This window comes from Manacus candei, unplaced genomic scaffold (assembly GCF_025592945.1).
Source record: "Manacus candei isolate 608988 ecotype Guabito, Panama unplaced genomic scaffold, ASM2559294v1 h1tg000014l, whole genome shotgun sequence".
Classification (NCBI taxonomy): domain Eukaryota; kingdom Metazoa; phylum Chordata; class Aves; order Passeriformes; family Pipridae; genus Manacus; species Manacus candei.
The window spans coordinates 36,220,001-36,244,326 of NW_026138062.1; the positions used below are offsets into that span (position 1 = coordinate 36,220,001).

General features: G+C 44.4%; 1 protein-coding gene across 1 annotated transcript in view; it reads right to left on the bottom strand.

Moving 5' to 3' along the window:
• Window positions 1-23,898, bottom strand: part of FGF9 (fibroblast growth factor 9) — a 26,609-nt gene extending 2,711 nt beyond the window's left edge. The window contains exons 1-2 of the mRNA XM_051779154.1: window positions 22,624-23,898; window positions 16,075-16,178 (exon numbers count right to left, since the gene is read on the bottom strand). Of these exons, the coding sequence (XP_051635114.1) occupies window positions 16,075-16,178; window positions 22,624-22,900 (381 nt within the window). The 5' untranslated portion in view covers window positions 22,901-23,898. The remainder of the gene's footprint in view (window positions 1-16,074; window positions 16,179-22,623) is intronic.
• Window positions 23,899-24,326: the final 428 nt, after the last annotated feature.

The following is a 24,326-nucleotide window of genomic DNA, read 5'->3' on the forward strand; positions in this document are numbered from 1 at the left end:
AGAAACCAATTCAAATTGTTTTCCTGCTCTCAGAAGGCAGTAGGATCACATGACAAGCACTGCAGAAGCACTCCCTGCTAAAAATAGCAGCATTTTAGGAAGATATTTCAGTCCTGTCTTGAATTCATTAATTATTCACTTCATCTGCATTTTTTTTAGCATCATCATAAATTTCTATCTTTGCAAGAACAGTACTTCCCCATGCCCTAAAGGAGAAATTTTAAAATAGCCTCTCTTTATCTGGCAGGTTTGATGGATCATGACAGTGCTGTGGCACACATAACTAGCAGACCTTGAATCAGGGGGTTTGCACTGTACTGCACTTGAGATGAGTTAAACGGATTTCAAGCTTACAAATTCAATCTTTATTTTACCAGCCTATCCTGGTTTTACTTTCTATTCACTCACAACACAGCTACATCTCTTTTGTCCTTCAAAAATTGCAGAAATTCATGTATAAACAGTAGGCAAATACTTCATCGTGAACTTGACAGAGCAGTCAGGATTTAGGATCAGATATGTAGGGACACTAACAATCAGCCTTTCAGAGAAGTGAAATAATTTCTTTATAAATTCATCAAACCTTTTCCTTCTAGGACACCTAGAAATTCTGGCTGTCAGAAAGCACTGGATGGAGCAAGTCAGTGTCAGTGACTTTGGATCAGGTTCTGTAAGTATTGTGGGACACTAAAATCCCATAATACCCTTCTTCCCATGCCCTGCAAGGTTGTTACAATAATGGCTCATGTAGTACCAAGAGAGAGAGAAATCAACATCCACCAGGATAGTCATCTGTGTAGAATCATAGAGTCATTTAGGTTGGAAAATACCTTTAAGATCGTCGAGTCCAACCATGAACCTAACACTGCCGAGTCCACCACCAAGCCATGTACCACCACCACCCTGCACAGCATTACTAGCTTACACTCATGTTTTAAGTATGCACTCCATTATTCAAGCCAGAAACGAGTCCAATGCAGGGGTGAGGCTGGTCCATCCTGCCAACACCACCTTCTTGTCCCACCAGCTTAGGATGGGAAAGTCTTGATGAAAGCCAACTCTTCCAGTATGGAAAGGATACAATGTTCACTTATGATCACTTATGATCATCATCATCATAAGTGGCTTGCATTTCTCCTTCTGGCTGTGACTTTTAGAAAGTCCCTCTATTCATAGTTGAAAGCAAGATTTAGCCCTAGAGTACAGCAATTTTTGCATACTTCTATTCTAGCAACTGACTTCTCTATCAATTTTCTAGTGCAAACATTTCCTTGCACCATACTTAAAGTTGCTAGATGTCTTTGTCGAAAGCTGACACAAATACCAAACATACCCAACTGGAACAGCTATGGAAAGTAACCTGCATTCCTGTGAAAGGGGAGGCTGCCTGCCTTGCTCAAATAATTTAGTTCAGGGCCAAATAAGGAGGTGACCTCAAAATTATATCAATCAGATGTTACACCACATTCCACGTGTTTTCTGTGAGGACTGTTCATAGAGCATTCAATTCAAATTAATTGATTTTCACTTCACTACATTTCCACTCTTCACCTGTTAATTTTTTTAACTCGGAATGTTCAAATAATTGAATTGTACAAAGATGCACATATCACAAGCACAAACCTCCAAGACAGATTTAATTCAGAAGTCTGCTAATGCCTGGTCAATTAGCAAGCACAGGACCCCTTTCCCTTCCTACATTCTCTACTACCTAACAAAGGAGAAAAATAATTATGTTTTCCTATTTCCAGGCAGACCAATTAAAAGTGAGATTGTAAATTATTAAGGTACATAGTTACAGCTATCACAATGAAAGTTTTGCTAGCTTGTTTAAGAATAGCTATTTCTGTGAAGTAGTTCATTATAAATAAGTGAAAATACACAAAACACATGTACACTGCTCAGAGTGTGGTTTCAGGACTCTAAAGAACATTTGTGCTGCTTAGTAGTTGAAAGAACAGTGCAAAACACTTTAATATTCTTTCTTTTTTCTTTTAAATAACCCTATGGATCTAAAACTCTCATTAATTTTGTAATCTGACAGAAGGAAGCCTCTTCAGACCACCATTCCTAAAATCACAATAAATACCTTTCATGCCTAGTAAATTCTGTTCTATATCACGTATCATTTTTCCCTTTTGCAAACTGCTACAGTGATTCATAAGAGACAAGAAAACACCTAACCCAGAATTCCAAACAACTATGAACAAGAAATATATCTGATGTAGTCAGCACTTCCTATATACCTGCTGCACGTCATCGCCATGTTAATCCATTCTGTCTTAATAAAATCATGTTCGAATATATAATCTCCTAAATAATTTCATGGAAATCCCTCATTATGGCTACATGGCACTAATAAAAACTGCGTATGTAGTGAAGAGAAACAACAAAAAACCCCTATTCTTTTCTGAAGTGGTTTGCTCTGCTGTTCTGCCTACCAACACACACATTTTACATGCCGTTGGCCCTTCCCATGCTGTAATGCAAACAGCCTCTAGAACATACTATGTTCAGCTAATAATTAACACTCATCCAGAGCCGTCATAAATAAAGGTCTAGTTTAGCATTTGCTGTGGTATTGTCTGAACTCCCATGCTAAGCCTGTTAGTCTCTGGCTGGGTGAACAAACTCCAGCCACAATGAGAAGCCAAATACCAGGGTCCAAGCAGCTCCACTTTCTTTTCCAAATTAGACCACAGTGTGAGGCAAACTCTGCACACTGAGTGTCTGACTTTGTGAGTGTCACAGAGCTTTCTTTGATGAGTTTCTCCAAGTAGCGTTTTTTTCAGAATGCTTTGTTTGATAATTTGACAGAACATGAAAAAGAAAAAAAAAAGAAGGAAAAAAAGTCTATCAAAAGGACCAGCTGACTGTTTTTTTGTGTTTGCATCAGTACTTCTCCACAAGCCTTTCAGACAGAAACCTTACAGGGCCAGAGAAGAGATGGGGAGAATAGTCAGGCACCCATGTTGCCACTCATACACATTTCATATTTCACAGCACTTCTAATAAGATGAGGGAAATCAGACAATGTGTCCTGGCAAAACCACAGTTAGGCAATTGCGTTCTCCCTACCTGAGGTTACCTTGTACTTTCACAGAGATGGAGCATTCATCTTCCTTTCTTCTCCTAAACCACTTAGTTACAGTTCTTTTTATATATAAATCCCTACTTACAAAATAAATTAAAAAAATGTGTGACTGTTCTGTGCTGCTGCCACAGAGTAGTTATGACAGTGCTTAAAGATTAATATTTTTCATACAAAAAATCCCAAGACCCAAGAGAACCTGGTCCCCTTGGTATCATGATTGCCAAAAGCCACAATACCTACACAGATACACACCCTGTGGTGATTCCATGTCCCTATGCAGACGACAGAAAGGCAGAGCTTCCTGAACAAAGCAAGCAGACTCCAGCAGCAACAGTAAAATCCCAGGAGACTGTCAGTGCAGGAGGGATTTCATTGCTTCACTCCTTTACCCTGTTGCCCCACTTCTCCCACTCCCTTGCTTTCCACACTATCACAGACCTTCTCTGGAGGGACCAGACTGGGATAGGTACTACACTATCCCAGGGCTGTTTATGGAGTTCTTCTGACATGAGCTGCAGGAAGATGAGACGCCAATTAGGCTTCAATCCATTTTTGCCACTGCCAGCTCCTCAGCTCTTGGTTTTGCTGATATCCACCCCCTTGAGGGTCTTCTTTGCAGCATCTGTCAAGCTTTAAGCATGCCCTCCCTGGACATGAAATCATTATAAGACGAGCAACCCCACTGTGCCTGAGCTTGCACCTGCCAGCATAGGCTGCACATCAGCAGCCATGTTCCTATTCATAAAGGCTTGATTTAGATCTGTCCAGCTAAGTGCATGAGATGAAAACTCATTTTCACCTAAATACCCAGGGTCTGCTCATGATGCTTTTGGAAGTCATGACAAAACTCCAGGGACAAGTCTCGGGTTACATAAGCTGTCACAGTGTCATTTCTCTGGAAGCTAACAAGCTTCCTTCTCCACACCACAATGGAGTAGGACCAAGACAAAGTCAACTCTTACAAAACAAACAAACAAACAAAAAACAAGTGTGTTCCCCTACATTCCATGCCAGCAGGAATTGGCCCACACTGTGTCATTTACTAGTCACACTTCTGACCTCTATTTTATTTTTGGTTCCCCCAGCACAATCAAGAACTGCAGTCATCAATGTTATCTAAGCATCTAATTTATAACGCTTGGCTGAACCCTTCCAGGAATCAGAAAGCAAGGTGGTATGCAATTTGATACAGGGGTCAGAGCCAATTTTTAAAGAAGACAAGGGAAGAGTTCCCATCAGCTTAAATGGAACATGGATCAGGCTTGCAATGATAAAAAGGCAACAAATATTTTAAGACACTAAAAGAACCATTTCAGGCATGCTCAGATTTACTGAAAGCTGTAACTTGACCTACCCCAGCTCCCCACTCCACAAATTCTCTTCTGTCAGAAGACAACATATATGTCAAACTAAGGCTGCTATCATCCTACAGCTACACACACATACTCTTTAGCCTGAATACTAGTTAAGCTTTTAACTGAATGGAGATTTTTAAGTAAAACATGCTTTCCTTAAATCCAACCAAGACGGAACATAGCACAAAAAGTGTTTTGTCAGTATTTTTCACTTTGTTATGTGGTTCTCTAAGCACAGAACACAGGCTTAAAGGATAGATGGCCTTCTTTCAGCAGAAAGTGCTGCCTCTTGCAGGAGCAGCAAAACTCATATGCTGAAAAACATTGTAAAGTGGGGGATAAAACGTACTTAATCTGCGTGAATCTCTACATTCAGTGAGTACCCCCCAAAACTGGATTTATCCATCATAAGAGAAGCATTTCATCTCTCAGCTACAAGGTGTCACCACAAAACCAGCAGAATGCTCAGTGCCTCTCATAAAACACTTTTGCCACAGGGACCAAATAATTATTATACGTAAATGTACACTAAAATACTTCACGTTTTATTCTTTCAGCAAAATGATTTGGTCAAGGACTGATGAACAAAAGCCTGTCTCTGTATTTTGCTATTAATTTTATGCAAAGCTACCTGCTAGGTACTAGCTCAGAGGACAAGGACAGTACTGACCACATTGTCATTCTGGATGACAAACAAACACAGCATCACAGGCTATCACAGTCTGGAAAGATCCAGCTCACCTCAATGAAATGCCACACATCCACTGGAGTCTTGGAAATCAACAAACTTGTCAGAGAGATTTTAAAATCTACGGTGCTTTAGTGGGCACTATAGCAAAGAGTTGGCACTCTAAAATCTTTACCTGGCAGGATTTAATAGCATATTCAGTTTAAGCTGTTTAAAAATGAGGCCTTTTAATTTCCCACCTCTTTTGGACAGGAAGGAAGGCCAGCATTTCAAAGAGCTGCTGCTGAAGAAAAGATGTCACATTTCCCCTTTTGGACAGCAGTGCTCCTCCATTGACAAACACTTCTCATAAATGATCTCTCCAGAGATGACTCTTCAGACACTTCCCCCATTCCTTTTCCCAGAGGCAATTCCTCCATAAAGTCATGGATTTAGAAACGCAATTTTTAGTGTTTCACTTTCTGAGTAGAACAAAAAGTAGTTCCTTAATATTTTTCAGGAAATTCCCTCATCTTTGGTGTTGCTATGCCCTGCCTTAGGGAAATGCTGGAAGTCAGGTGGCTCTGCTCCTCCATGAGACCCCGACTCATGCACACCAGTGGACCTGTCTTTCAATGGGTCAGACTTCAGTCATGCAGTTAATTTCAGCTTTGATGAAAGAAGTTGTCATTCTGTCTGAAAAAAACCAAGATATATATATATATAATAACAACTTGAACAGAACTGGTGACTGAAGAGCTCAAAGACCAGGTTGTTGGTCTACCAGGTACCTGCAACACATGGACTTTCCAAAGAATTTAGGTTTTTAGAGTATAAGAAAAAAAAGAACTTGGTTTTTTGTTTAAACTTTACAACATTTTTATATTCTAAAATAACTCAAAATATTTTCTTGAAGTCTTCCCTAAAGAGTTTCCTATTTTGAGTCTGATTATACACTAGATGCTGTCCTAACAAAGGCATCAGCAGGCTAAAATCCCCCTTGCTATGCAAAAGTATACACACTAAAAGACTGTCTCTAGATTGCAGACTCTCAAAGGCAGGAACCTTGTCTAGATTTACATTTTTAAAATTATGAATACAATAGAGTTCTTATCTTGACTGGGATCTGCTGACGCAACCATAAAATTAATTGGTGGGTTTACAGGAGCACGTTCAATTCTGATTCCACTGAGGTCAATGGTATTTCAACCATAATAGAATCAAGTCAAAATTTCTCCTGAGTCACAGTTGCCTCTTATAATTGTGTTAAATTTGAAGAGCAAAGTTTAGCAGATTAAAGATGCATGGCCTAGGCCAGACCTCAAAAATATGCAGCATCCACACCTGAAGACAAGTTTTACCTCAGCAGCAGCATGTGGTACCCAGATATAAAATCTTATCTTCAAATCAAAAGTAGTGGCAGAGGTCTGCCTTTATAAAAGGAATGAAAAGGAAACAAAAGGGCTTTATAAAGGGGAAAATATGGATTTACACTGTAACAAGTTTTATTTCTCAAGCTTTTTGAATGCAACACAAATGAATTGCATTACTGCCCATCACCAAATCAGCCGGAGCACATTCAAACCCCAAAGCAAATCTCAACTTAGACAAAATCCCTAATGAAGTCCCTGCAGGGTGGACTTTGTCTACTCTGTCTTTGAAAACGATGAATGGCAAAGTGGGAGAGAGTGCCACATTCACATCTCCCTGGGTCCTGAATCAGAAACAGAGCACATCAGATCTTTAACTGACACAGCAAATAAATCCCCAAGCACATCTCAGTGTGTCACTGCTGCTGATGCTCTTTTAGCAGGTCACTTCAACACAGTGTTCTCAGGTCAGCTGAAGACACTGAACCTTTTCACAGCTCTGGATAGTTAACACAGCTAGCTCCAGAAATGTTCAGGGCTGCAGTGACTGGGAGCAACAAAATTGCAAAGAAAATAATCTGAAGATGTCCCACTCTTGCTTGCTGGGTAGGATTTGGGTTTGTGACGTAGTTACGCCAACTTCAACAACTACCTGCTTTCAGAAGCACAGTGCTCAACCCTTCTCCCATTCCACATTGCACCCGATTCCCCCACTGAGCACTAGTGCTTGCCCAAACAGGCAGCAAGCCAGTTTCAGGAAGCTAAACCAGAAGTGAAGCAACTCTACCAAAAAAAAAAAAAAAAAAAAGGCAAGTTTTTTGGTTTTTTCTGTGGCTTTAGATTCCTAAAATGACCTCCTGACATGTCGGACAAGTGCCAGTGTTGGAGCAAGAAAGAAAGAAATACACAATAGAAGGAGGGAACCTCTAATCTCCTATTTTCATAAGAACATAAAATTCCAGACATCTTTAGCCAGGGGAGAGCAAATCATCAAACTAATGTTTGAGTAAAATCTTGCTTAACAAAGCTTAGCTTTATATATATGTACACACACACACACACATATAGTACATAATTTATGTAGAAGATACTCTAATCCTGTCCCAGACATGTAGTGAGAGTCCAAGATCAGCAGTGAACTACAGACCAAGGTAACGAGGTCATTGAAGGTTTTCTCTCATATAAAATTATCTTCAGACCTAGTAAGCATCTGAAATTAAGTCCTCTGAGGAATATCAAAGATCTGAGGAAAAGTGTAGTATCTATCTCATAGACACTACTAGTAGTCTTCAGTGACAGGTGTTATAGTCTGTGAAATTCTGATTTAAAAAGTACTGAAGCCATAGTTTAAAAAGAACCATAACAGTTACAGTTTCTCACAAAGCTTTCTTGCTGTGTCAAGCTTATTAATTGAACTATCAATTCTTCCTAAACCAGTACCCACATCTCAAAAGACCTTTCTTTTCTACTGAGTCCTTCATACCTTGCTGAGTGGATTGCAGTTTCTGCTCTCATCCCCAGTGCTGGTACCTGTGGAGAACATCATCTAACAACACCCAGCTTCCAGCAAAGCTGCTCATCCAAATTCCAAGAGAGACTGTCTGCAAAGGTGAAGTAGATGAGGCAGCTCAAGTTTCAGGGGTTTTCTCAGACTTATGCCCTCCACAAATGTCCACAATCGCAGAACTGTTTCCTACTGTACAGTGCAGAGAAAGCATTTATGCTTAATCTCCCAGCTCCCCGCAAAATTCCCTCTGGCCAGCTCAAAATCTCACTTCCTCACAACCTGAAACTTCACCATTATCCAGCCTAAGCTTTCTTGTGACCCATTCAAACCAATCCATTCTTGTACTCTATTTCAAGGACTTTTTTTTTCCTCCCTGGTGTTAAACCTCAACATATTTACAGAGAGCAAGAGCATACCCTCTCAGTTTTCATTCTGCAGGCTAAGTCAAAATCTTTAGACTCCATCATTTGATAGCCTTTTCATCCCCCTGATCATCCCAGTAAGCCCTTTCTGCACCTGTTTTGGTTTCAATCCATCTTCTTTAACACAAGTGACCAACTGCATTGTGCATTTAGACTGAACCCTCCCAGTGCTGTATGTAGCGGCACTGATAGAGCTCTCCCTGAGCCTCACAGGCAAATATTTTAGGTACTTTAAGTCACCAGAGCCCTTCTGTGAGGTTGCCTCCTGTGCTGGAAATACTTCCCAGCTTAGCAAAAATTTCAGTAATACATCACTACCTTTTTATGGTGAGATGTTTAATGTCCCTAATAAAAACAGGGAATAAAATCAGTCCAAGGACCAATCCATAAAAACTCCACTAATAGCTTCACTCCAGTCTAACAGCTTTCAGCACTCCCCATTGCTGTCTTCTCCTCAGATTTTTCACCATCTATCATACAAGTCTTCTATTAACACTAATTTTACCCACTGTAACAAATGCTCTCTTCTGTGGGTCATACCTAACACAGCCCTCCAGATTAGCACAATTTCCCATTTCTAGAAAAAGAAATTCCTACCAAAAATAAAATACTAGGTTTGCCTGAAACAATTTATCCTGCTTCAGTAAACTCATCTTCCGTGTACTTTCAGGTCCTCCTCTACTGTTTCATTTAGAAGCATTTTTCTATGCCCCAAGCACAACCCAAGTCAGACTGACAGCCCTTCAGCCAAACACAAACCACGCAGCCAGAGGTACACACACACTTGAGGATGGAAAATACCTGCATTGCCTTGGAGAGAAGCAAACACTCCCTCACCAGGGTTTGCTCCCATCTTTGTGCTATACCTTCTGGTGACTTGGGAAGGAACCACTGTGGCTGAAGACCTTCTGCTTGTCCAGATTTGTTTTCCAGTTTCCTGTTTCAATTCCCCAGGCAGCAAAGAAACCCTTGTGCCAGGAAAAGGGAGTGGATGGACGGTTGGAGGGAAAGCAGTCGCTTCTTTTAGCAGTGCTATTGGCTGCCCCTGCTCCCTTTGTTCATCCCATGACAGGGAATTCCCCAGACCCATGTTTCCACCCCAAGGAATATATCAGAAATAGGGCTAGCCCACTTAGCATCCACACTCAGACTGTATTCCATTTACAGTCCCACCTGAGTACACCATGTTGGCAAAGACTCCTGTTCCTTTTCATTTAATAGCTTAAAAAGATTTCGCTTTATATCTTAGTATATGTTTCAGGACCCAAATCAGCTTTATTGCAGGAATTGCCGTTTTATCCCCATGCTTCTACACCTCTAAGACACAGGTTTTTCTGCAACTTGCCCTTCTCCCATTCCTCACAGACCCTCTGCTAAGCACTCACAGCCTTTTAGTCTCCAAATCCTTCCTTGCAGTTTCACCCTTTCTGGGATAGTGTTTCCACAGGATTTTTGCATTTCTGACAAAGTTTCAAGTTTCCTTTACATTCAGAGCCATAATCACCTTTTTGAACTGGGCCTCTTCAGATCTCAGAGTCTGCCCATCAAATTAGCTACAGGCCTGCTTCTTGCAGTCTCCTGCTTAAAGCAGATTTACTCAGGAAGACACGAATCACTGTTTTTGCTAAAACACACCAACAGGTTTTTGATCGCGAGAGTGCCAGCTTTTCCTGAGCAATGCTGCTTGTGAGGAAAACCTGACCACTCCTTGCAAGTCAGCTGCCATAGAAACTGCTTTCTGTCTCTCCACCATTTATACTGTTTATCAAAAGGCACTTTATTATTGTAAATAATAATAATAACACAAGCAGAACAGTTTTTAATCTGGTGCTGCAGCCATTACCCCTCCTGGGATTTGACCACTCTCAGCCTAGAAGTCTGTGCCTTCACTCAAGGAAATTGCATTTAATTCTCCTTCCAAAAATTGTGCATTGCAACTGTGCTGTTTCCAGGCTCACCTCAGCCATGGTACCTATGATGAACGCTGATGAACATATAATCCAGATTATTATTAAAAATTAAAAAAAAAATCTATCTGAAGCGTATGGAAAAGCTTTAGATCAGAGGTGCTTAACACTAAAAGGAAAGTGTGATGACACTGCAGGGTAATTTATTTATTTATTTAAATACTTGTAGTGATCATATACTTGGCCCAAATGCTGTTCCCAACATGCACTTTCAACCTGTTTTTTTCTTGATGTTGTTTCCGTGCACCTTGACCTAACCTTTGAAGGGCTGAACGATTCCCTTCCCTTATTTGCATGGGAACGTAAAAGATATTTTTAGAATGCAGCCAAACAAATCCATGCCTACATCAAGCAATTTTCAGTAAACTATGACAAACCTTTTTTGTCAAAAAAAATTCTGTTCATCTGTCTTTGTACCTGCATAGCCCTTCCAGGACTGTGGGGACCCAAACAAAAGCATAAAGCACTGCAGGTGCAGCCCTGCTTGGACAACAAAGAAGCGTATCGTCACCTCCCTGCACACTTGCTGGGAAAACATGTTCCTTCAAGGACAATTCTCTCTCCCTCTATCCTCCTCCACCCTCTCCCTAGTGTTTTAGGAGCAAAAAGCAAGTTTAGTATCCCAAAACAAGCTTTCAGTTAATTTTTTGAAGGACAGCAATTTATTACTCTGTTAAAAGCGTTCCTAAATATCACCTTGCAGCACACACCCTGTAAGTCAAACCCAGAGGTGTGTAGTTCCCTCTCTGGTTCCCAGTCTGGGCTCTTCAGCCCTGTCCCAGCTGCTCTGTGGCAACATGAAACTTCTCTCTTTACTCTCCCCTGGCCTCTCCTTCTATACACTCCTAGCTCTTTCCCCCTTCCCCAGAAGTCTACCATCTCCACTCCTGCCTTCCTCCTTCCCTCTGCACAGCTCCCTGATAGCTGCTCCAGATCTTCCAACTACCAGTATTCCTCCTGACCATCCAACCTGAGCTGTCTTTTGCCACCTGCCAAGGACACAAGGAGCAATGGAGGCACCAGTATTTCACAGAATCATAGAATGGTTTGAGTTGAAAGGAACCTTTACAGCTCATTTAGTCCAACCCCTTTGCAATGAGCAAGGACATCTTCAACTGCATCAGGTTGCTCAGAGCCCCAGCTAACCTGACTTTGAATGTTTCTAGTGATGGGGCATCCACAATGTGTCTTGTCAACCTGTTTTATTGTCTCACCACTCTCATTGTAAAAAATTTTTTTCCTTATATCTAGTCTGAGAAGAGGAGTGGGGCGAGTCCATGTTCTTGGGAGATTGGTGGGGTAGGGATGTCAGCAGTGGGATGTAGCACAGCTCTCTACTGCAGAACAGCCCAGGACTACCAGAGCAGCCGAGGTGAGGGTGTTCCATGGTCTTGCTGTGCTTGAGATAGCATAGCACTGCCTCAGAGGACAGTCCGCAGGGGGAACAAGAGGCACCCCATGGCATGGGTACACATCACTGTCTGCCACGTAGGTGCCACCTTTTAATATGCCCAAGGGCAGCACAACGATGGGGACAGCCCACAAAAGCATGAAGGTCTTGGGACTGATCAGAGAGACCTCCCTCACTCCATGGCATGGCCCTGAGGAGCACAGCTAAGACACGTTTGCTAATGTTCTTGTCAGAGGTGTTGGCAAGAGTTGTTTGGCACTTGGGAAGGAAACAGTCTTTGAATCTTCTCTTAACACCCTTAGGGTCCTGTCTGTAGTTTGTATTTTTCCTCTTCTCCAGTGACAAGCACAGTAGCTGTTGTAAAACCTGATGAGTCATAGCTGCAGGCTGCAAGGGAAAGACAAGGTAAAAGGAGAGCAGGGACAGACAAGACGGAAAGCTGCTGTCACTAACCAGCTTCCAAGTCATTGCTATGTAGCTACCACTGGCTTCTCTGCAGTATCACATACATACATCTTCAGCTTTCCCTGGCTGAATCCATGGCTTGAGGAAGAACTTGAGAACAGCCACACTATGTTACACATATCTCTACCTAAGAGCAGCATAAGAGTCACTGTGCCCTTCTGACCAGAAAGTGCAGTCAGAACTGCCCACTGTAACGGTGGGACGTTGGGAAGAGTTTGTCAGGCAGCTAATCTAGAAGAAAAGCAGAACTCTGAGAAGGCCAAGAGTAACGTGTTTTGATCAAGATATGCTGAAACTGCCTTTACTGCTGTCTTTCATGAAAACTGGCAGCAGTCACCAACCCTGGCTGCTCTGCTTTGCCGTATGTCCCATCTCCATACACAAATACACTGGGAAAAATCTTCCTGTGACAAATGTTTCAAACTCAAACATAGAAGGATAGAAGTCTTTTAGGTCACTGATTTGATTCACACCTAATATATTTTTCATGCAGTAATTTGAATATGAATATGATAGTGTCATAGACAAAGGACACCTGTTCCAATAGTGTTGAGTACTGAATGCCTTACAAGTGGTGGATCTAAGCACCTACTTAGATCCACAACACTAATGTGGAGCAATACCAAGTATTTCTTAGGCTGCTATTCAGCTGTGTGTGGGAAACAGTTTTCCCACCATAGGAAACACATTCACAGTGTCATAAGTGTACCTACTCCATGAAAAAGCTGGTGTTATTCATGGCCTTTAGAAAAGAAACCAAGACAGAGGGATCCAGCTCCCAGCGCAGCAGCACAAGAACAACTTACTGGTGCAACAGAACAGTTCCACTCAAGTGACTGCTCTGCTTAATGCAGGTGAACAACTGAATTAAGTTTTTTGCAGTCTATCACATATCAGTCTCAAAACTAATCTTGCTTAAACTAGTCTTCTACTTCACCAGAGAGATAATTCTGTGCTGGATTGTGCCTTGCTTCTAGTTCAAGCTGTAATAGTTATTCCCTCAGAGAACTTACTTTTCAATTAAGTGGATTTTTTCACCAAACCCAAAAATGAAACGTTGTCACTTAAAAATGTCCAGCCAATTCTACACAAAAATCTGCTCTGAGGCATGCTTATCTCAGTGTTTCTAAGAGAGCTGACAGTTGCTGAAATATAGGCACTAGGATTGCTAGTGTTGACAAGGCTTTAAAGCGTCATCACATTGAGTAGCCATTAGAGGTTATATTTCATTGGAAGTAATGTAATTCAATTACCATCACTCTTTAGTATGTCCCATCTCTGGAGGCTGACAACAAGCCATATCATCCATCAGATTTTAACCTGAACTTTGCATTCTAGCCTCACAGATTGCCAGTTCTCCATTATGAATGGCTTCATATTTTTAGTGTCCTTTCTTAGGGAAAAGAGGTTATCCAATTATATTGCACATCCATCTGCCTGCCTGTCTCTTTTTCCTTGGCTTTTCAACTAGTTTCAATCAGGAGGCAAAGGTCTTCAAGAAAATTAGGTTCCTATCAGTTTTTCAACTAATCAGAGGCATGGTAAAGAGAAATCATTTGCACATCCCACTTGGGAGTGGTAAACTATGTAATCCCTGCAAACTGACAATCTGGTGAGCATGGACAGTTAATACTGTCTCTTTCTCCATACAAGAAACACAAAAGGCTGAGGAATTTGTGCTATTGCAGGGACAGAAGGTCAGGGAGACCCACGTCTTGTCCTGTGAGACACAAACCCCTAGGAAAGCAGACTCCTTTAGAACTGCTGTTCATGGAACAACTATTTTATAAATGCAGTGAGCTTAGTAATTTACAAAGAATTTCTTGTGCGTATTTCTTCCGCAAAGAATGTTTTGAGTAATTCACTCTGACAGTCAAACATATTGCAAATAGAAAATATAAATTACACAGAAAAGCAAGGTAACATTTGTTTTCCCAAGTCTACGCATTTAAGCTCTATCAATAAGCACATTTTCTTTCTCAGAATATCTGAAATGCAGAGTAACTGATTCACTATGTTTGTAAGTTTAAATGATTACTCTTACTGATGATTATCAACATTACTGATTCATATTACTGTTGTTGTTCTGCCTTTTTGCTGCCTAACTGAACCATAAAAGTACTCATGACTTTGCTAGTTCTTAATCACATTCATCAACTGCACAACGATTGTGATTTATGACAGCTTATTCCTCAAAGGCAACCTGTTTACATCTGTCATTGTGCCCATTCCCTTTCTCACTCCCTCTCTATCCTTCCAAACTTTACCTCCTCTGTATTACTATTTACGCTAAATCCCTTTTCTTTGGCCTTTCCCACTCACTGGCTCTCACCAACTCTATATCTCACCTTCTCCCATGTCCACACATCCTCCATCCCAGTCTTGTCCCTCATTTTACTACCTCTTTTTCTGCCTCCCACATACACTGTCATTATCTGTATTTTCTGGCTTCCTCCCCTAGCCTGCTCTTTGCTCAGAAGATAGTTCCCTTCCCCTCGCTCACACAAAACTTTACTAGAAAGAGATCGGTGAACCTGGACACACTTATAAAAACACTTCTGCTGGACTTTTCTGGTTTCGCTTCCCTATACTTCTCCATGGATCACATTCATGGAAGCTGCATTTCCCTCTTACTCTTTCTGTTCCACCTGCCCATTCACCACCAAAATCTCACGTTTTCTCCCACTCTCATTGTGGCCCCCACCTTTTCCCAGTTAGTGCTGCTCTCTGTGACAATTCTCTTCAGCTACACCCAAAGCTACACACTCTATCACTTTAACTTCTTTTTGAGTGTTTCTCTGCAACATTTACTCTATCAGTCGACCACTGTCACCTTCTCTTCTGCTTCTAATGACTCCCTGGGAATGCACAGCTTCACTTTGCTTTAGACATTTGCTTACCCTTCAATACTTCCATCCTCTTCCTCAAAGACAACTGCTCCTCTAGTCCTTGTAAACCTCAGAGGTTGACATTTTACTGCTAGAAGAGTTTGCCTTCTACCATTTGGGGAGTTACCTGATCCATTTCAGATGCCCCCTGCCCACAGTCTACCCAGGGTGTGAACTCCAGCGTACATCATTCCCAGATAAGGGTCACGTCCTACATACACACACACACACACAAACAAACACACACACACACACACACTCCCCTCTGCTGAAGACAGCCCATGCTGCTGAGAACAGTCACCCATCAGCTGCAGGTAGGCTGGCAAACTCCCACGTCCGAAATACCAAGTTTTACTCCTCCCTCATACCCATTACTCACTCCCGCTGCCATTCCTTAGGGAGCACCAGCGAAACATTCAGGACAAGACCACCAAGCCTCTTGCCCTCGTTCCCATACTTTTTATAACTTTTGTCACACTTCTGTTTCTCATTTTCTCATCTACATATGCCGCCCTTTCCCTCACGCTCTACCTTATTTTGTCAATTCCTAGAAAGCTCTCTGCCTACGCACAAAAGGAAGCCACTCCGTCTCAGTTTAAGTTTCTACTAAAAGGACACATTCACAAATCTTACAGTCTTCACAAATCTTTTAGTCTTCAATGACCAGCTCTGGTCATCAGTCTCTATTGCTTGTATCTAAATTGCCATTCATCTCCATTATTACTCTTGCCTAATTTTGTCACCTTTTCCCTCTCCCATATTCATTATGTCACCCACAGGGTCTTGTTTCAAATTAGACTGCAAGATATTTAAAGCAGAAAGAGTGCTCATACAGCATATACACCTAGTGCAACAGGAGCTTGTAGAAGCTGGTGTTTCCCCCACAGAATACAAGTATCATAACTGCCCAAGGCTAGTGGGAACTTACCGAGCCGTACAGTTCCCCTTTCTCATTCATTCCAAGGTAAAGTCCACTGTCGACCCCTCGGATGCTGACCAAGCCCACTGCTATACTGATAAATTCCAGTATACCTATAAAATGCAGGAAAAAAACAAACAATGTATATATTGTTTCAATTGAAAGATTTTTTTTTCAGATGTGACTGATCCCTGAGTGTCAAGTAGCTATTTTCAAGGTTGTTTTCCCATTTTCTGTGTTGTTTGGAGGAACATAAGGAACAAACAAATATACAATATTTAAAGTCCTTTGAGTGCCGGTTAGAATGATGAATTACAAACAGCATTAATGTACCAAATGAAAAGATTACTCTTAATCTTTCTCATCATTTCCAAACACAAACTCAATTATACTCTGATTTGCACAGCAGATAGTACATTCAGAGAAAAAAAAAGTTTTTAGAGTGCCCGAATTAGTGGAAGTGAGGAACCAATGAAATTTGTCTTGCAAAATAAATTCTGAAAAAATACGATTTAATCAGAATTGTGAGATAAAACAATGTTACACATGGAACCAAAAGATCTACTTCCAGCCATCAATGAATACAGGGAAAGATTTACTCACAGTGTGATCTTCCAGAGGCTTGAGAAATTAAAATCCTTAGTATAGTCCACTTCCACTCATTTCTGTTTAGATAGTAACAATTCTCCCTGATATGTTATTATTTATTCATCTCAAATTCAAAAATTAAAATATCCTAAACCTAAGTAATAGTGTATACAGGATTAACTCTTCCCATGCACACAGACATTTATGCATGTAGAAATAATATTTTGCCAAGAAGCACTGCTTCTGCAAAGCTCCCAGGTTCAGCATCCACGTGCACAGTACAGCAAGTATCAAGTATTGGCTCATCTGGTTCTGGGGGCTTGGGGATTTTCTGGCAGCCTTCCCTGCAAACTGCTTACCTCTTCAATGAGGATGCTACCAGCCAAGCCTTGCACAAACCTAGAAGTCTTGTGTAAAAAATGGAAATTGCTTTCTATTTGGGAGTGCTCATCTTAGATTGTAATGATCTCACAGGAGTTATCCAGCAGCATTCAGAAGCATGCTGCTGTGTTACTTTCTAAGTCACAAAATAAAGCACAGAGTAGCATTTTCAATATATTTTGTGAATTTTCATGCCTAAGCCCACCATATAACTATTTTTAAAGCTCATTGGAAACTATATGTATATGAAATAATAAAATAAGGGTATAGTATGTGTTGAGCCTCATGTGGCAAATAAAAAAGCACTTTCATGGATTTTTTTAACAATTAATTTGGCATCTCCCACAAAATAGTTGTGCACTAATCAATAACAGGCATGAATCACAAATCTAACGTGGCACAAGTTGAAGTCAATGGGGAAAATTTATAGCCAAGCTAATGTGAAGATGAAAAGTATTCCCTGTAAGGGACTATTGATCATTACCTTATATATTATTCAGTACTACAAACACCATAGTCTTACTGTTTTGATAATCCTGTTTTAAGGCCTGAGTATCTTAAACTATTCTCTACATATGCACAAATAAAAATATTTAGTAATTTTGGATTCTTTTAAGTAATACAAAGTGGCAGCATGCTGTTTATCTGGTGTATGTAGTATCTCAGATCCAATCGATCCATGGAGACAATTTAAACATTCCTATTATATCTGGACATATAGTACTTCCAGATTTCTTACTAAGGTTTTTTCTATAAAGCTTTTACCAAAATATCGTGTTACTTGGTACATGTTACCAAGCAATTTTAACTGAAGTTAAATCTTACATTAAGTGTGTATTATACAATACTGTAGCTAAGTTAGTGAGTCTGGCATCTTTCACAACAGTCTAAATGTAGTCTTTAATTGCTGTTCTCATTTCAAATATTTGGGTGCACGCTGCTTAGTGCATAAAAAGAACAAAAAACACTGTCACATCCTATCGTAAGTGCAGAAGATGAATTTAAGGTACTTTGGCAAAGAACATCCACATATTTCTGGTCAGAATAGAGATTTCTTCATTTGAAATATTCAAAAGCCTATTCACAGCAAGTTTTATGTGCCATATTAAGCCCTTCAAGAGATTATCTGGGGTGAAACATACAGTCCTACAGAAGCCTTGTCAGTTTAAGGATTTCATGATTTGCCCCTACAGTTCTGTGAATATTTTCACTGTATAGTTTCTATAATATATGGATAGTACTTAGGGTCTGAACCAGATATTAAAATAGATAATCCTCCTCAAAATGAGGCTGGATCAAATGGAAATCAGGGCATCTCCAAACTTTAAAAGCTAGGGGCCTATTTATAGCTAAAAATGGGGAAGGGAAGCTTTGAGGAAATAACTGTCTCAGTACATGGGGTACTGAATTTCTTTTCACCAGACACTGAGCATTTTCTTTAATGAAACCACTTCACAAGAAGTTTAGGAAGAAAGTTTTGGGGAAGTTATTTATTCCTGACACATCAGCCCTTCATGCACCTTCTTCTACATGATCCAACTTTGACCATGCTGAACGGCAGCAGGACACCAGCCTGACATAAAGGCTGGTCATGCTCTCCTGTCAGGCTCACAGGTGAGAGGGGGTGGATCGTTCACAAACGTGAAATTTTAACTTCCATCTAGCTTAGCTCTGGTGAAGAACAGGCCTACAGAAAAATTTCCCTTGGCTTTTAAGCAATGAACACCTCTGCAACTACACAGTCTTTTTGTTGTTGCCGCTTTGCCCTTTGCACATTTTTGTCTTTGGCTACATATAGGCTTTCTTTGTATTGATGGGTTGAAGCAATTTAGTTTCCCCTTAGCACTCTAACACACCGAAGACAACAACGAAGACGGTAAACTCTGCCAGCCAGTTCTTTGTAGGGCTTCCAAGGGAAGTGAAAAGCAGGGGAGGGTGAGGGAGCGTCCGGACCCTGCTCTCCCCAGGCTGCTGCGCGTCCAGCGATCGCCCATCCCGGGAGGGGCGAGGGAAGCAGAGCCCTTCGTGGCTAAGAAGCTGCCGGGAGGACAGTCTGGTGATGGGGTGAGGGAAGGAACTTCCCCGGAGCCCCTCAGCTTCCGGCGCCCCCCTCCCTTGCTCCCGGCCGCCGGCCGAGGCTGCGGCGCGGGGCTGCGCGGAGAGGCGCGGGGCTGAGCGCTCCGTCGGGATGCGTCCCGCCTGTCGCAGCTGTCACCGCTCCGCCCGCTCCCCCACATGATGCCAATTAAAAGACGGGAGGGGCAGACACAGCCCCCCCAGGCAGCAGGGCCCTGCTTCAGTTTCAGGCTCTTATAGCGCCCTTGCCCTCTTCCCCTCATCCCCTCCCCTTGCAACACTCAATAGCGGGGGAGACTGTCGAGGCCGCTCGGCGCCCTTCCCTCCCCCTAAAACCTGGCCCACGCTTCACAGTCCCGGGGGCCACAGCCCTCCCCGCATGCATCGCCGTCCTCCCGCCCCGTGCCGTCTCTGGGGAGAGCCAGCAGACCGGGGCGGGGGGCAGGCCCGCCCCGCCGCATACAGCAGCAGAAGAGGCGGGCAGCCGCAGGGACCCCCGTCCGTAGCCGCCCCCGCGCCCTCCCGGCGCTGAACCTGCCCCGCCAGCCCAGCGCCGGAGCAGGCAGGGCGGGCCAGGAAGGCGGGAGGGCGGGCGGCTGAGCGGCTCCCGCAGATGATGAACGCAGCGGTTCCTTGTAGCAGCAGGTCCCGAGGAGCGGAGGTCACCTGCTGACAAGCTTTTTTTTTTTTCCTTTTCCTGCATGCTCCTATTTTTTTAATGCTGTGCATGCAGTACTTGTGCTGACGCACAGAGGCACGCCTCTCCGCTGTTACAGAGTTCCTGAATTTACAATGACTCTAGTGTCTAGTCAATGCCCTAGACTAAAGGAGACTGCATCAAAAAAAAAAATTCTTTTGTGACCCAGGAGAGATAAGGCTTTGATCACCTGAGATCGCATTACGGGGGGGACCGAGCCGGACTCTCCCGGGGAGCTTTTCTTTCAGAGATGGACATCTTGCTGCAGGAATTGCGAAATGCCAGGGCTCCCAGAACCGGGCGAGTATAGACACACAATATGGCTCGGTTTACTGTATGCAATAGGCACACATCCAACATAGCATCACAAAAGAATTACTCTTATCTGATGTCTCTCCAGAGGTGTGTGCGTGTGTGTATGTGTGTGGGGAGGGGGATTCCCACAGGGCAGAGCCCAGAGAGGAGTTTACGCGCAGCCCCTAATGTTTTCTCTTTGTCCGCCTTATTCCTGAAAGAAAACTTCCTTCTGACGCGTACCCCCACACTGACACGCACACGCGCGCAGGTTTCCCTGCACGCGCTCGGAGGAGACCATGTAAACCCGCTCTCCCCCGGGCAGCTCCTGAGATGGGATGCAGACCTCCCCAGGATCATCACAAGACTTTACAATCACCAAAACCCGAATAGCATCTGCTATTCGGTGACCTTCCCGCAAACACAACAGCAATCTCACAGCACCGATACAAAAGCACTGAGATCCTCTTCCCTCCCCCCAGAGAAGCCGGGAGCCCCAACACATCTTATAGGTTCGCCGTGCCCGCTCTACCCGACCCTGGAGCGAGCAGGGGCATCACCGGCGCACTCTATGGGAGAAGAGTTGTCACTGGGGCGCGTACTGCGGGGGGGAGAGGGAGATCAAACCGACAAGGACAAAAAACCCAATCTATTTAAAGCCACGGCGCTGCGAGGAGGTGAAAGAGCTGCCCCTCGGAATTGTCAGCTTCCTAAACTGCGGCTGGATAGCCATTTTTAAAAACAGACGCCGCGAGTAATGTGGTCACCGCCGCCTTGCAAAGGGGAACAGCTGGCGGCCCTCCTCTGGGGGCGGCGGGGCCCCGCGGGCCGCCAGCCCCACACCGCCCTGGCTGCCGGTGCGCAGCGCCCTACACCTGCTGCGGCCCCGCACCGCGCCTCCCTCGCCGGCTCCACACAGCGCCGCGCCCGCCGCTCTCTGCCCGCACCGCAGCGGGCTAGGGGAACCTGCGGCGGTAGCTCAGCAGCCACGCACGGCGTCTGCCTGTGCCAAGGAAAACGCCTAGCTGCAAAATTCCCCTCACTCCGCGGCTGCCTGAAACACTTTCAGCACTTTTTCTCGCCAGTAAGCGTGGATGTTGTGCCCCGGGGATAGCCGCGACGCTCCCCCTTGCCCTGCACCCACCCCCGTGGACCCCGGGTGGGTGGGCGGCGTGGGAGGGAGGCAGAGCCCGTAAGCAGCACGAGAGTATCAGGGAGCAGCGGATGCCGGGGGATGGAGGATGAACCTGCGACCATGCGAGAGCCTCAGTCCTCTCCTCCTCCGCCCCCCCCCTCTGCTTCCCTTCTGAGCCCTTTGGAGATCATCTCCTGCAACACCAGCATTATCTAAACAGCTTCACAAAGCAATAAAATACAGCTTAGATATCGTTCAACATCTGGCATTAAAATACAAAGAGAGAAAAAAATCACCACAGGACTTTGTTTTTACGACCGAATTTAAGTGCTGTCAGGTTAGTTCACTCACAAGTTAACTCCTTCCAACAGCTGGGAGCGTGGTGAGCTAACCTGGTGTATTTTCCTCACCCCTCCTTAAGAAAAAAACCAAAGAATCAGCTCATCCAGGCTGTTTTAGTTACTTTCATGCATTCAGTCTGCCAAGCCTTTAACAGACTCCCTGACAGCAGAGAAGCTCCAGGCCCACTGGACTCGCGTGTGCATGTGCATGTGTGGATGTGTGCGTGTGTGCATGCACAGGCTCTCCGGAGCGGCCGGGGCCATCAGCCCTTCAGCCCTCGCTGCTGAGTCACAAATAGCGTCCCTGGAAAGGAAATCCATGGAATGCTATTTCAAATTCGCTGCCAGCCTGACACGCCACACAGCTCGGGAAAGGCAGATTTTGGCGCAGGATTCCCGGCGGGTTCCGGACCCCACCTGCGCTCCCTCCTTCCCGGGCCGCCGGCCACCGGCAACGCCGCACAGCTGCGGGTGCGGGCTCGGGCGGGCGGCGAGCACCGCTGCGGGTCGGCGGGCGCTGCCGGTGAATCCTCGCCGAGCAGCGAACCAGGCTGGGTGTGCAGTTCGGGCAGTTACTAGGGCAGGTAATCGGCAGAGAAAACGAAAGAAAAGCCCTCGTCAATTTGCGTATAGGACGAGAGCCACTCCCTCCAGGAAACTCGGTGAATTTTAAATTGTCGTGGTTAATGATTAAAAACCCTTTAAACTCTCGAAATCAAATCATTCAGCAGAAACGTCCCGAACAAAAATTCCACCACCGCCACCACCACCTCCCAGTACGCGTCTGCTCTTAAGCAGAACTTGAGGCTACACAAACATCGCTACTAAACACCCGGCGACTTCGGCGAGGGCTCCTGCTCCGCCGCGGTGGTGCCGCTCGTGTACATCTGCAACCCCGGACACAACTCATTTTTCCCCTCGGCAGATCAGTCATCAGCACAAACCCCCCTTCCCGCCCGCCTCGAACCCCCCCACCGTCCCCCCGCCCGCAGTTCTGCCCCATTATTTCATCACATGACCACTAAAGGGTTAAGGATAATACCTACCAAATCTGCTGTGGTCTTGCCTGGTTCCCTGGATAGTACCATTGGGGAAGATTTCTAAATGAAATCCAGTCCTGCAGTATAGCTGTCTCCGCCTGAGGATCCCCTTTAAATGGTCCAAGTCCGTGACCGCAGGCCCCCTGGGTAGCCCACCTGCCTCAGACTGACCCAGGTGGTCACTTAACAAAACCGGACTATCCACCGGCAAAACGGGCACATTCCCAAAGGGTACTGCATCCTGCACACCGAAATAGTTCCCAACTTCACCTAAGGGAGCCATCAGAAGATTCTGCTTTTAGAGAATGAGAATAAACAATAATGATGGTGCCAAACCCAGGAGATATAAGATTAGGTATATTCCACTCCTCTCCCCTCCCTAGCGCAGTTACAGAGAAAATGTTCTTTCTTCAATCCATTAAATGCATAAATAAAAGTAATATTCTCTTTTGACTGGTACAGGTTCAAGGTCAAACCAGTTAGTCTAAGAAACCACCACTTTATACTCACACACTGACATATTTATAAACATATAGATGTGTATATCTATATAAATGCATATATCCCCAGCTCTTAGCAAGCAATACGGTCTTCAGCCCATCCAACTGTAATAAAGAAAAAAAATCCGTAGTTTCTCCATTTGGTTTAAGATAAGAATGATCATAGCAACTTAAATACCTAGGCGTTATAGGGATTTTTTTTTAAGATGCACAGGCTACGTCAGGATTTATGGATTCTGATTCCAGAAAGGCATGCGCTGTTTTTACTCTATAACAGACTGCATACATCAGCATGAATCCTGCAAAGGGGGAGGGGGGAAATCTCACGTTGTTGGCTGAGATAAATCCAAAAAAAAAAAAAAAAAGGAAAAAAGAAAAAAGGAAAAAAAAAAACTTTTGACGTCCAAATCTATTATCCAGAATTCTCAGGAGGCTCAGCAGATGTCCACTGGTTTAGGATTATTGACGATCCACAAGCAAAGCAGCAACATACAAGTGCTTGTGTCTTTCTTGGCTGGCTCGAAACAGGTGTTGCTTCTGCAGGGCTCCCTGTGAAATGTTGTACTCCAGCACTGAGCTGCAGCTCTTGACTGTGGATCTCCATCCAGCACGCAGAGTGGCGCAGGAAGAGGCATTGGGCTGGGTTTAAGGTAGTCCTGATTGCTGCTGGAAGGATTCTCCGAGGTCCTAGCGCTCAGCTCTACCTGCTGCAATACCAAGCCGCTTCCAGGGCTCGGCACGGCGCGGAGCGGCTCTTGCCGCTCTGCGGCAGCGCGGCGCTCGCCGGCAAATAAATAAATAAGTGGGCGAAACTTTGGGGGAGGAATAAAGCGACGCGATGCTAAATATACCGCGCCCGCCCGCTGCGGGGAGCGGGCTCCTCGGGAGATGCCCGCATAGCCCGAGTCCCCCCTGACATTGGCGGGGGGAGCGGGGCGGGCAGCGCCCTGCCTGCCCAGCCCGAGCCCGGCCCGGTGCCCGGCCCCGCCGCAGGGGAGGCGGAGGCGAGGCCGCCCCGCACCGCACCGCAGCCCCGGCCCCGGCCCGCTCTGCCGCAGGTAACCGGGCTGCCGCTGTCCCAGGCGGGGTTCAAACTCGGCTCCGGCGGGACGCGTCAAGTTCGGGAGCTGGGGCTGGTCTGGGGGGTCCTTATCGCCCACGCCGCATTTCTTGCCTTCTCCACTCTGGCCCCCGGCCCCGGCAGCCCGT